Below are 12918 nucleotides of genomic sequence, written 5' to 3'. Positions count from 1 at the left end.
GTACCTCTGTGTCTTGTTTTATGTATTTTTTCCAGGGCTTCAAAATCAGCTTTTTGAACTAGCAAGCAGGGGCTGTGGGGAGCAGGTAGCAGTGTGTCCTGGCACTGATAAATGCTGTCCATGGATAGGAAATGCTACCTCTTTATTAACAGCAAAAGAGCTCAGAATGGCACAGAAATTTAAGTGATTGCTGGAGTCTTTAATTTCATTTCTGTTTCCCAGAATTGTGTTGCAGTGCAACAGCTCTGCAGCACTTTTCTGAAACAGCTGCCAAAAAAGCCACAGCTCTGCCTGAAGCCCAGCTGACCTGCTTTGTGCCTCAGCCCTTTCCTCAGCTGGGCTTTGCCAGCTCTGCCTGCAGCATCCCTGGGCTAACAGCATCCCTGGCTTGGGGGCTAATCGGGATCATTCACATCAAAATTGCACCGAGGGCTGGGGCTTGGTTTGAGAGGTTTAGGATTTTCTTGTTGGGGGTTTATGCATGTTCCAGGATGTGGGCTCGGGGTCTTTCCTTTTGTGAGTAACCCACTGTCAGTCTGGAGCTTTTCCAGGCCTCTTTGGCACATGCTTTATTGTGATTATTTTAGCTTGATGATTGCTGTTACAGTTTGGTACCAGACCAATGCTCTGGGTTTTTTATGCCCAGCAGAATTGCTGTGAATGGGGATATTGGGATATAGTTTGAAGCCATAACCATATTTTATCTTTAGTTAGAAGAATGAAAAAATCAATGAGTATCGATTTCTATCTGAAATTATTTTTTTCTGCAGATCAATGTTTTTAAATTTTTTGATTTTTATCGGACTTCTTGAATCACGTTGCCCAACAGTCAATTTTTAAAGAGAAGATCTGATCCTGGAACGTAGGGTTTTTTTTGTTGTTTATTTTTTTGTGGATGCCTTTTCAGCCTTGAAAAGGGAGACCAGAAGAGTCCAGCCAAATTGTCACTAGTCATGCTTGCTCCTTTCCTTCACTGTTTTTATAGATGAAAGGCAGAGGCTCAAATTAAGTTAACACCTGAAGGCTGTGCAGGCTCCGTGCACTGGCAGCACCATGGAGTGCTGTGAGCCCCAGAGCTGAGGCTCTCCCTCCTGCCAGAGCACAGAAAGCTGTGCCAGGGGAGGCCCAGGCTCCACTCCAGGGAGAATTCCTCGTGGAACAGTTTCATTGTGGAACGTTGGAAGGGGCTGCCCAGGGAGGTGTAGAGTCCCCATCCCTGGAGGTGTCCAGGGAACACCTGGGTGAGGCACTCGGTGCTCTGGGCTGGGTGACAAAGTGGGGATCACTCAGTCTTGGAGATCTTCTGCACCCTGAACAGTTCTGAGATTGGTCTGACCCTGCAGGATGGACAAAGCAGCGACCAGCCCTGCCTTTGGTGCTTTGGGTGGGTCAGTGTTTGTGTGTGAAGGGCTGCCCACAGGAGCAGGCTCCAGCTCTGTGTGCTGCCAGGCTCCAGAGTGGCTCTGTTAGCTCAGCACCCCTCGCTGCCCCGTCCCACGCTGGTGTTTGCAGAGCTGTCACCTGTGTCACCCCAGGGCAGCACCAGTCCTGCTCTGCCAGCCACTGCATCTCTCTGATGGCACTGCCCAATCCCCTGAGATTGAAGAAATGATCAATACTGCACAGAGAGCCCGTGCTGGTCCTGCCTCCAGCACCACTGGGCTGTCCCCTGCTAAGGCTCCTGTTTTCCCCTTGCTCACATAACCAAACCAGTTCCTCCAGAGAGTTTGTTTTTTCCAGCCTAGTTGTTGCTGTTTTTTTATTTCGCTCTTAGGTTCCATTTCTCTTGGTCTTGGCAGTGCTGCTGGGATACCTTTTCTTTTATAAAATAACACCATCAAAAGGCTGCATTATATATGGAAGATACTCAAAATAAAAATCCAGACCCAGAATTCCGAATAACTTCTTTTTTCATAAGGGAGGAAGATAAAACCATTGAACCAGGACTGTATAGCTTTGAAATAAGATCAGAAATTAAATTTTGCAGGGCAGGCCTGTATATAGAAGTTCCTAGTCACTGCTGCTTACCAGATTTCACAGTCAGCTGGGCTGCAGCACATAGGAAACAGCTCAGGCTCAGAGCACGTTCCAGGCACTGACTGCAGCCCAGTCCTCCCTCCAGTGGGGTGATCTTCCACCCCCAGGACAGGTGCCTGAGCCCTGACAGGGTGTTCTTCTCTCTTGGGCTCTGTTTATGGCAATACTTTTATTGCAGATGATAAATCTTGCCTTCCCTGGAGCAGCTGAGCATTTTGCCACAAGCTTTGGGTGCTTGTGACCCAAGGTAAGGGTCAGTCTGTGCTCACAGCTGTGATGAGGGCTTAATTTTGCTGGGTTAGGGAAAATTGGCTTTTAAGAGAAAGTGGAATATCCCCTAATGATAAAGTTCATGGACCATCCAACTCCCTCCATCCTTTCCTTTCTGTATTTTTTTGTATTCCCTACCTCCCTGTTTTCATTTTCCAATCAATTGCAGACATGTAGTTTCTAACTCTGTTTAAACCAGTACTTTTTTAATATGTCATAGTTGAAACCAAAAGATGTTTATTTTGATGCTTGTAGTGATTATGTGAATGTGTGATTTGTGTAACTTTTCAGGAAGTGCAAGTAAGAGGATTGTACTGAGTCACTCCCTGGCTTTGTAGGGACAAGGAGGGGGTGGAAATCCCAGCCAGGTGAAGTTCAGTCCCTGTTTCTGGAATAAGGACCACAACTGGAGATTCACAGTGCCTTAACTTGCAACTTTTGGCTTTCTGATGTGCATATCCAACTGCAAAAACTCCTTCTCTATTAAAAAAAAAACAAAAAAAAAGTGTAGCCTTTTGGTTTTATGTGACTATTTAAATTTCTGTGACTGTGGATCCCTGTGGCCCTGGATTTTGTACATCTTTTGCCATGGTCAGTGTAAATTTGTGTGTCCACATTGCCTCCCTTGTGCAGGAACCTTCTGCATTCCAAGGGGAGGGATATTGCTGTGCTTTAACTGTGGAAACTCTTGTTTTACTGGAAGCTTGACCAAAAGCCTCTGGTCAGAGATGGAAACCTTCTGAAATCTGTCTCCAGGACTTTAATGAGATTTGCTGGAGGACAGCTCTCCATAAGCAAATTATGTTGATACAGTTATAAATTGTTGCTTAATGACTCCCTTACACTATTAGCTATATTGCTAATTCTGTGGCCACTGCAGTTGTGCTGGTGGAGAATATCTTTGGGGAGTAAATTAAAATGAAATTACACTTACTTAGGCTTTTCTGTGAAGGATTAATTGTATTCATGTGGTGAATTTTATTTACCAACACTTCTAGTGGGTTGCTATTTTCTGTTGTAGCCAAGATATAATGAATATTTTGGGGTTGTTTTGTTGTTTGGTTTTGTGTTTTTTTTTTTTCCCAGCCAGGTGTTCAGCTCTTGCTCAAATTTGGGTGGCCAGCTTCACTGGAAGTAAGCAGAAATCTGAGGTGTCTTTTTTTTATTGAAACACCAAGAAAGTCTCCCTAGAATCAGAGCCCTTAAGTGCTCCTCTGACAACTGACAGCCCTTGAGAAGTCTGTGCTGAACTTGTTTTTTAAAAAACTCTAAAATGTCAGATCTGTTGCTGTTCATAAATGTTTATTATCAATAGGCAGCTGGAAATGTTACATCTGAAAAGGTAGAAACACCTTGATTTTTCAATAGGCTTACATTTTTGGGAAAAAAATTAAATGCTTTTTATTTGTTTTTTTTTTTTCAGTTTACAGTTAAGCTAAAAATACACATAAAATAAATAATTTTATTTGTTATGTACATTGTTTCATTTTGTACAGGTTATACGAGGGTCTGACATGGAGTTGCACTACGGGTGGAAGAGATGCAAGTAGAAAAGTACATAAAACTAAGCATCTGTTTTTGCTTTTTGCTCTTGCCCTTTTCTCCAGGGGTGGCTATTACCACTCAACTGGCAGATTCTGAGGTCCCCATTCTGTCTTTGCATACACAAAATTCTTGCAACATGTAAAAGCTTTTTTGCCTGGAAAAGGCCTTTGAGTTTTTGAGAAAAACTAAAATAAAGAAGAAGGGGGTGGGAGGACGGAAAAAAGCCTCACTTTTTTTTTTTTTTTTTTTAATTCCATGAAAACAAATGGCATTTTAAAATATGCTTGGGTGTGAAGGCTGTTTCTGTGGTTGCTTTTTTTATTAATGAAGATTTAATTTGACAATAAAACTTGATTGCTAAAAAAACTTCAGAGTCAGCCCAGGTCTCCAGGGCTCCCATATAGAAAATAGAATACTCAAGCATCTGCTACTGTCTTTTGCTTCTCAAAATCCTTAGCCCTGTAGGTCCCAGACCTGCCTTATAAACACCTTCAGTAATTTTTAAATAACTGTACAATAGCCAGAAAAATAGCTAAGACCCAAAAGTGCCCCCTTGCTGAAAAACAACTATTTATAGTCAAAAGGCCTCTCGCTCTGTTGGCTAAAGGTATCACAGTGTTCTGTCAGCTCCTGCACGGGGCACTCTGAGCCCTGGGCACAGCATCCCTGCTGCCTCAGGGGCTGCTGCTGATGTGGGAATGCTTCCAATGGGATGGGAAAAGAGAAAAAATCCCCCAAAATGGGCCGTGCTGAGCAGGGATGGGGCCAGGCTGCGCTGGTGTCCCTCGTGGGTGGTTTTGGTGGAGAAGGAGCTGTCAGGAGACCCCCTTGGCAGAGGGTTGGATTGGATCTCCAGGGGTCTGTTCCAACCCAAAGCACGATTGTGTATGGAAGGAACTAGATCTAAAATTGTGGGTGGTTTGAGCTCTGTTCTGTTCTGCTTGGGGGTTTCATTTTGCTTTGCACACCTTAAATAAAAACCAACAAAACAGAGCAGGTCAAAGTGTTTCCCTGAAGCACAAAATGCTATCAAAGGTTTGGAAGATGAGGATCAAACACTTTTGCTTTTTAAGTGTACTTCTTTAGATAAAACATGTTTTCTTTTTAGAACAATGGTTCTTGGTCATGAATTGCCAAGAGCAGTTGTTGGTCTGGGTGGAGGCAGTTACATGAATATTATAGAAATTACTCTTTTGTAAAAAGGGCCTGAAATGGAGGAAGAAGTCTGAAAATGAAATGTAATCAAATTATATATGTTTAGGAAATAAGCTGATTCTCTATCTCCTCCAAAAAATCCAGTGAGGAAGTGACTTTATAGCTGTTCACATCACACATTCACTGAAAACTGCAGATTCTGTTGGGGGACAGTTTATTTTAGATGCTTCTCCACCACAGTTGCACTGATCCCAATTAATTTCCCATGACATGGATTTGGGTGCCTGGTGCTCCCAGCACCCTGGGAAGGTGTGAGCAGCCCTGGCCCCTCTCCCAGCTGGGGCTGGAGGTGCTCTGGTGGTCCCTGCAGTGCACCCCCTCAAAAACACCCCCAGGAGCTCTCAGCTAAAGCACAGCTCTCACTGACTCGAGGCAGCCCTGGTGCCTGGGGTGGGTTTGATATTTTTTTTGCAGTTCTGTGTGTGGAACTGCAGCAGAGGTGGGAGGGGGTCCTGATCCTTTGGGAATCCTCGGAGGCTGCACAGAGCTTTCTCTGGCTGTGGGACAGGGCTGGGCACTGCAGGAGGAGCTGCCTGGTTAAAGGAGAGCCCAGCCAGGAATTCAACCACCACTGAACCTCCTCCTGGTTCACTGAAATACGCTTTTCTTTGGGATTTTGGTCCTTTGGAAAGGAAAGCAGCAACCCAAAGTGAAGCTGGGAAGGGAAGTGTGACAATATTAAATACATCATGGCGTGAGAGCAGTGAGTGGTGTTTTGCAGCTGCTAGAAACCCCAGAGGTGATTTAGATCCTTGCTCACACTGCTAACTGTCCAGATATCCCTGCCAACAACGTCCAGGTCCCCAGAGCAGGGACCTGCACGTGCTCCTGTCCTGGCAGGGAGCTCAGAGTGCCCTTGCCCTGCCAGTCCCCTCTTAGAGCTCCTCTTGCTCAGAGTGTACACTAAAGAAAACAGATTGTACAGGGAAATCTGGGCGAGGAGCCCCTCCCAGGGATGCAGGGAACAGTGTCCAGCTGTCCAGGCTCCTCCAGCAGCCACAGTGTTGGCCACTCTGGTGCCCGGGTGGGTGTCCAGAGCTGCTGTCCCCTCTCCTGGGGCAGAACAGCAGCAGGGCCACCCTGCTCCAGTCACAGCCTCCCTCTGTCCTCCTGTGACAGCCAGGTGAGCTCTCCCTGCCAGTGATGGGGTGAAAAGTCATTATCACAGAGGTGCTGATGTGAAATTTTCCTGTAGCCCTACCCCGGGTGTGCAGCAGTGCTGAGATGCCTGTGGAGCCCCTCCGTGCTTAGAATCCTGTTGTACCAACCAATTTTAACCTCTTTCAAAGGTAAGGGTTTATATTCATACATTAATATATTTATTTAAATACTCTTAATATTTACAGTGACTGTTTCTGCTAAAAATCATGTTACATGGGCTGTGGGGAAAGGGGTGGAACACAAATACAAGAAGGTGACATTTCGGGTGAGGCATAAATCACAAAAGCAAAGGTGTCAGAATTTAGGCTTCCAGGGTATGCTGCTCCTGCTCTCTGTCTACTGCAGAAGTCCCCTAAATTCCCTTCATGGGGAAACCATGCGAGTTTCCTACATGGAAAATTATCATAACAGACATAACAGTTAAATCCTAACCTGAATTAGTTGTAAGAAAATAAAAGTACATCCTACTGCTACCAATATTAACTACGTACTGTATATAGCGCCTTTAAATTGGAAAGTGCTTATAAATAATGAACTAACCCCCCCTGCGAGGTAGGTAAGTATTATTATCCCTATTTTACAGATGGGGAAACTGAGGCATTCGAGAGGCTGAGTGACTTGCCCAAGGTCACGGGGGAGGCAGAGGCAGAGCAGGGAGTGGAGCTGAGCTCCCTCCTGGCTCTGAACCTGCCCGTGCTTCCTCTGAGGGGACACAGCTACAAACACGGGGGTATTTACATATTTACCAGCAAGTGAGCCATGTACAAATGCAGTTATCTAAATAACCTGCACAGATAATTCAGTTAATTTCTTGTTTCTGAAGCAATTTAGGTAATCCCTGACCTGAGTACAAACACCTCCCAGCTCTATTAAATTCTTAACCCTGGGTGTCGTTTGTTAACTTTTTACTTGGTGATGATGCCCCATCCCTGGAAGTGTCCAGGGACAGGGCTTGGAGCAAGATGGCCTAGTGGAAGGTGTCCCTGCCCATGGCAGGGGGGGCTGGAACAAGAACTTTAAGGTCCCTTCCAACCCAAACCATTCCATAATTCCTGACCATTTGCAGGTGTGCTGCTTTAAAAAGCCAGGTGAAAACGACACTGGGATGGGAGCCAAGAAAAAATGCAACTTCAAGAGCAAGAAATCTAAGGAAGGAAAAATGGTTGAAAAATGTGTTATTCCTAACTCCAAACTCCTTGCATATATACAAGGATCCTTCTTGAAGCCCACAGAATACAGGCCAGGTGTGACCCAGCTGAGCCAAGGAAAAGTTTAACTCCTCACAGGGGAAAGCCAAGGTTTCCATCAGCTCCTACCCTGGCCCTTGCAGAGACAGCACAGGGGTCATTCACCATTTTCTCTGAAGGAAAGAAGAACTTTCACTAAAACACACTTTCATTTTTGAGCAATTGAAAGCAGAAAAATATTGGTGCATTCAGAAATATTGTGCTGCAAGTGAATTAAGCAAAACCTGGGTTGGTTTTTTTTATCAAATGTATTTTTCGGAAGGTACTTCAATTTTGCTCCCCTGAAGCTCCTATTTTAGCATCATAATAACTCACCAGCTGCTCCAAAGTCTATTGCTATCAACAGGGATGCATAGATGCAATCAAAGAGAATTTTGCCTTTTGGGGGGGACCAATTTGAGTTTTTCAAACTCCTGGACACGTGTATTAATCACAGCCAAATCAAATATTTGTGTTGAATTCCAGAGTCAGCTCAGACTCACAGCTGGGAGCAAGGAAGGATCTGTCATGAAACAAAGCCCAGGGGAGCCCCAGCCACATGAGCATCTCCCCTTCAGCCCAGCTCTGGGGGCTTGCAGATCTCTTGTCCACTGCCATGTGGCAGCTCCCAGCCCTGCCCTTTCGGGACCAGCAGGGGAACGTGACTCACACAGTCTGCAGGGGAGGGATTTTTGCATTTTTGGGGGCAGCACTGCTGAGTTAATTCCGTCTCTTTGTGCTGTTTGTACCTGGTAATGCATTCGAGTGACACCATGTGAGCGTCACCAGCGGCTGTGTGCTTGTTCTCACTGAACACTTCAAAGCCTTTCTGCTGTCCAAGGATATAAACCCAGTTTCTGGCCCAATTTCAAGCCCAGTTGATGTAATCTGCATAACTGTACTTGAATTGGTTTCATTCTTCCTCCTTGCCCAGGAAATGCCACAAAGATTCGCGGGCCCCACGTCAAGCAGAGTTCACAGACTGCGGTGTGGGCCAGGTGAGGCATCAAAGGGCTCGAATTCACCCCCCTGCAGCAGCTCCTGTTAATGTTTATCTTTGCACAAATGTGCTCAGTGTGGTTTCTTGACCTGGGGGGCTTTTATTGTGAGCCTTGCCTTGATGGGTTCTGCCTGTGGCTCTCCCCTGTTGATGGATTTGCTCCTCCAGCCAGGGGAGCCTGATTTCCTCAAGGAATGATCAACAAGCTGCTCCCCCCTCGGGCTTTGCAAGTCTCCTTGTGTACCACCAATGTCAGTTTGCTCAGCCTTCCATGAGGGAAGAGGAAATGCAGTTTTCAAAGACAACTCTAACCCTGCAATTAGTGTGAAAGCCCAAAATCTGTTGATACAAAAATGCCTTTCACTCTGCCTTAACAAACACATCCAGACACTTAAATATTTGGGGTTTTACACTGCCTGCTGATAACAAGACTGCTGTCATTATAAGCAAGGAATACAGAAATGGCTTGGAGTCTGCTCCTTGCTGCTGATTCATCTCAACACCAGGGCTGCCCTGGAGCCTCAGAGGTCTGCCCTGAGCACCCCCATGGGTTCAGGGTGTTGCACCCCAGCTCTGCCCCAGCAGCTGCTGCAGCACTCGCATTTCTCTCTGTGCTCCATTTGCTGGGTGAAGCTGCACAAGTGCCCAAAGGAAAAGCCCCACAAGGGGAGTTTTCCCTCACAAGAGGAGGTTTCAAACTTGGGCAGAGTATCCAGCTGCAGGTGTTCCTGCATCTCCCACCCCTCTGACCCTCCGTGCTGCCAGCAGAGCCGCTCGTGCCCCTCGCTGCTGGAGCCTGACCCGCTCCAGTGGCTGGTGTAGATTCTCCAGCATTCTGATTCTCAATTCACAACCCAGTTCCCAGGTGAGGTGACTGCTGGCTGCCACCCTGGGGAAATGTGGAGCTCCAAACCCTGCTGGGAGCAGAGCCCTGCAGGAGGGCAGGAATGAGGGCAGGAACGAAGCCATTGCCGAGCTCCTGGGCAGGACCTGCTCCTCCAAGGAACAGCTCTGAGGTGGTGCTGAGTGCCCATCATCTGTGTTTCTGAGCAACACTGCAGAAGAAAGTTCAAGTATCCCATTGTTAAAAAATTAAAATAAAACCCCCTAAAAATCCCTGTTAAGAATTCAACCTCCTTGCCCTTGACGGGGCTTTCTCCCCACTCTGCTGCTCCTTGGGACAGCAGCAGTGCTAAGCCCTCTCCAGACACTCCCACAGCTGGGCAAATAAAAGATAATAAAAAATATCACCTCCTGCCACACTCCTTTTTGTTGCACCTCAGAGAAGGACCTGCAGAGCTGTTCCACTTCTGCTCTTGCTCAGGCTGCTTTTCAGACCTGCAGCTCAGGGGCCCAGGGAAGATGCCCTCCCTCAGGAGATGGATTTCCCCCTGACACCCATCAGAGAGGCAGCAAAAAGTGAATGCAACACTGGAAGTAAAATTAGGAATTGCAAAAGAAGGGCTGGGTTTTGGTTCAGCCTATTAGAAACTACTCTGAGGTTTGTATTTCAAGCAGCCAGGCTTGTTTTGGGTTGTTTTCTTTTCAGTTCATCTACACAGGAGTTTGGAGGCAAGGCCAGGTGCAGGCTCCCACTGTCAGCCTAATTGGAAGGTCCTTCTGCTCCCCAAAAGGGAAATTAGGTAAATAAGAAAATATGTTAGCAACAAAAACATGTTCCAGGTGGTTGATCAAAGGGGTCTCATATTCAGAAATAATTTACAATATTAATATAGTGGCCTGAAAAAAACAAGCACAACCAAAAGAATCAGAAGTCATATTGCTTAAAGTAAAGAAAAAGCCCCCCAGTTATAGGTCAAAACCACTTTGAAAAATACTTTCAGTGTGATTCTCAGCCTCCTGCTGAAGAGCTGTTTGTGTTGATGAGAAACACTGAGGATGCAGAGCCAGTGGTGTTGGACAGCAGCACTGAAACCCAGCTGGGGTGGGATGATGATAGCAGCACTGGAGAAATCCTTTCCTCAGCCACCTGCATGCCTGAAGTCTGTGGGGTTTGGAGACTAAGACTGCATCCAAGGGGATTCCTGTGGTTTATGGCAACCTTATAAATGGTGAAACCATTGGTTTAGTATTAGTGAGTGTAAAAAACGTAAACTTAAAAAGGTGCAGATGGCTATAAAATAGGCTATAACATAATTAGGTTTACACTTTCTTTTTTCACCTGTGACAGAAAGGAAACAGTGATGCTGAACCAGATGAGAGCAAACAATTACCAATACTTGGCTGAGTTTTCCAGTGAGAGTCAAGAGAGCTTTGCTCAGAGCCGAGTGGTAACATGATCCTCCTGCCCGTCTTTCCACTGGTTTATAAACAAGTCACAGGCCTCTCCCCATGAATCAAACACATCCTCTGACGAGTCTATAAGTTTGGAGTTAGAGGAACAAATACTGGAAGCACAGTGAAGGGAACTGGTGCAAACCACAGGGCACTCCTTGCTCTGTCCTGTAAGTCTCGTGTTCCCACTGTAGGCCACCTCATTGAGGTTAATTTCACTTTTGGAACAATTCTCTTCTCTCTCTCTGTCCATGGGAGAATATTTAATGTCTTTCCACATGTAGTGGGGCTGAATGATGCCGTCTGAAATGGTGTACATGGGCTCTGAGCTGGGCTCGGGGACGTGGCCGTTCATCTTGGAGAAGAGCAGGCCCAGCCTCTTGAAGGATTCCTTCTTGGAGCTGGAGAGTCTCTGCACTCTGTTCCCGTTTCGCACAAAGGAGCGCTTGCTGATCCCGTTGCTTTTTGGCTTCTCCTCCACCATGTTCATCCCAGACATGGTTTTAATCAGAGCAGACACGTTGAAGTCCTTTTTCTTGTTGGCTACATTGAAAGACACGCTCTTGGCTCTGGGCTTTTCTCCAGCACCATCCTCATTTGTTTCCTCCTTTTGGGACACCTCTGTGCTGCTGGTAGAGTAACTTCTCCTCTGGGGCTTCCTGTTGCCTAAGAGGTCAAGAACTTCATAGCGAAAACTCGAGATGTCCTGTTTTAATTCCTGGGGCAAGGAGAGACAGGAGTTACTCCCAGCAGCCTCATCTGACATGAAGGAATGACCACATTCCCTCGGGAGAGCTCAGTTGTGCCAGTGGCTGGTACCAAATCACACAAGAACATCACATTCCTGTCCAGTGTCACACAAAAATGTGGTGGTAGTGCTGAGAATTGGGGACAAGGCTTTTGTCTCCAAAGGATGGGGACTGGTCCTGTTGATCAGCCCCCTCTGCCCACCCCCTGCAAACCCCAAAAAGTCAGATAAAAGAGTTACAGAAGAGGGAATACTGCTGAAATATGGCAGGAATCCTGTCTAGCTGATAGGCCCAACATAACACTTGTGGGTGAGTGTTCTTAGGATCCATCAACCCTAACCCATTCTTTGGCTCTGTCTGCATTAAGATTGGGAATGTGATGTTGTCTCAAATCACATATTTCATTCTTACTTTCCCAATGCTTTTGTCTGCATAGCACATTGTATATTAAAATATGGGAAGTGGTCATACAGGAAGACACCCAATAATAACTGACTCTGCCCACAAAACCCCACAGGCCCATCAGATATATGCCCAGCTCCAGTCACAATCCTATTTCCACACATCACAAATCACCTTAACAAGTTAGTGCAAGCTCTGCAAGTGGCTGTTTGAAATAATAAAACAAATTATTATTGAGGAATAATAAATTACCTTGAAATTTTCTTCAGTTAAACCTTCGTTGGTTTTGGAAGTTCTTATCATTGCAGCAACGTATCTTTTCACAAGATTTCTTATCACTTCCTGGAATAGGAAACAATCCAAGTGAATCAATTGCTAACTCAGCCCAAACTCTGTTCTTGCTGCGTTTCCCTGAGGTTTTGCCAACAGCAGCTGTCCTGACTCTGCTGGCTACAAACCAGTCACCACTAGAAACAAAATGCTTCCCTTTAAGCAGAGCAAACCTTGGGAAGGGGTGATACAGCTTCCATCTTATGGATGCTCAGTTTTTAACTAAAGGCAAAGCAGTTGTTTTGTACTGGGGTTTGTAGATGTGCAAGTCATGGAGAAAAAAAATTCTTGGAGTGTTCTCTCCAAGCAGCTCTTAGATGTGCTCTTTAATCTCAACTGCTGAAAGGTTTTACAATTACCAATCTCATATGCACACAGTGAACATCATGATGGGCTAAATTTGGCATTTGAAGGTGGTTTATCAGGTATTTGAAGCCAAGGAGGCCATGTTAGCAATAAATAATGTGAAGAACAGCCAGGACCCCATGGGTCAATGGACATTCACCTCAAACCACATCTGCAGCTGCCCGAGTGTTCCCTAAGGGCAGAAACCCCTCTAAGGACAGCTGCACCATCTGTGGGCAGCACTGGAAGGCCCAAATCACACTTTCAGACTTCTCCAGGGAGTCTCACTCCTCTGTGTCACCTGTCTGCTACACTCCCTGTTTTTGGTTGGATGAGCTCCATT

The 12918-nt window shown here is 45.9% G+C and overlaps 1 protein-coding gene across 1 annotated transcript in view; it reads right to left on the bottom strand.

The window, feature by feature from the left end:
- Window positions 1-3588: 3588 nt before the first annotated feature.
- The window catches only part of TRPC5 (transient receptor potential cation channel subfamily C member 5), a 104778-nt gene continuing 95448 nt past the window's right edge, over window positions 3589-12918 (bottom strand). The window contains exons 10-11 of the mRNA XM_021525254.2: window positions 12153-12242; window positions 3589-11467 (exon numbers count right to left, since the gene is read on the bottom strand). Of these exons, the coding sequence (XP_021380929.1) occupies window positions 10733-11467; window positions 12153-12242 (825 nt within the window). The 3' untranslated portion in view covers window positions 3589-10732. The remainder of the gene's footprint in view (window positions 11468-12152; window positions 12243-12918) is intronic.

The sequence above is a fragment of the Lonchura striata genome, chromosome 14 (assembly GCF_046129695.1).
Source record: "Lonchura striata isolate bLonStr1 chromosome 14, bLonStr1.mat, whole genome shotgun sequence".
Classification (NCBI taxonomy): Eukaryota; Metazoa; Chordata; class Aves; order Passeriformes; family Estrildidae; genus Lonchura; species Lonchura striata.
The sequence above is the reverse complement of the archived record's forward strand: the minus strand, read 5'-3'. Positions and strand labels throughout refer to the sequence as shown.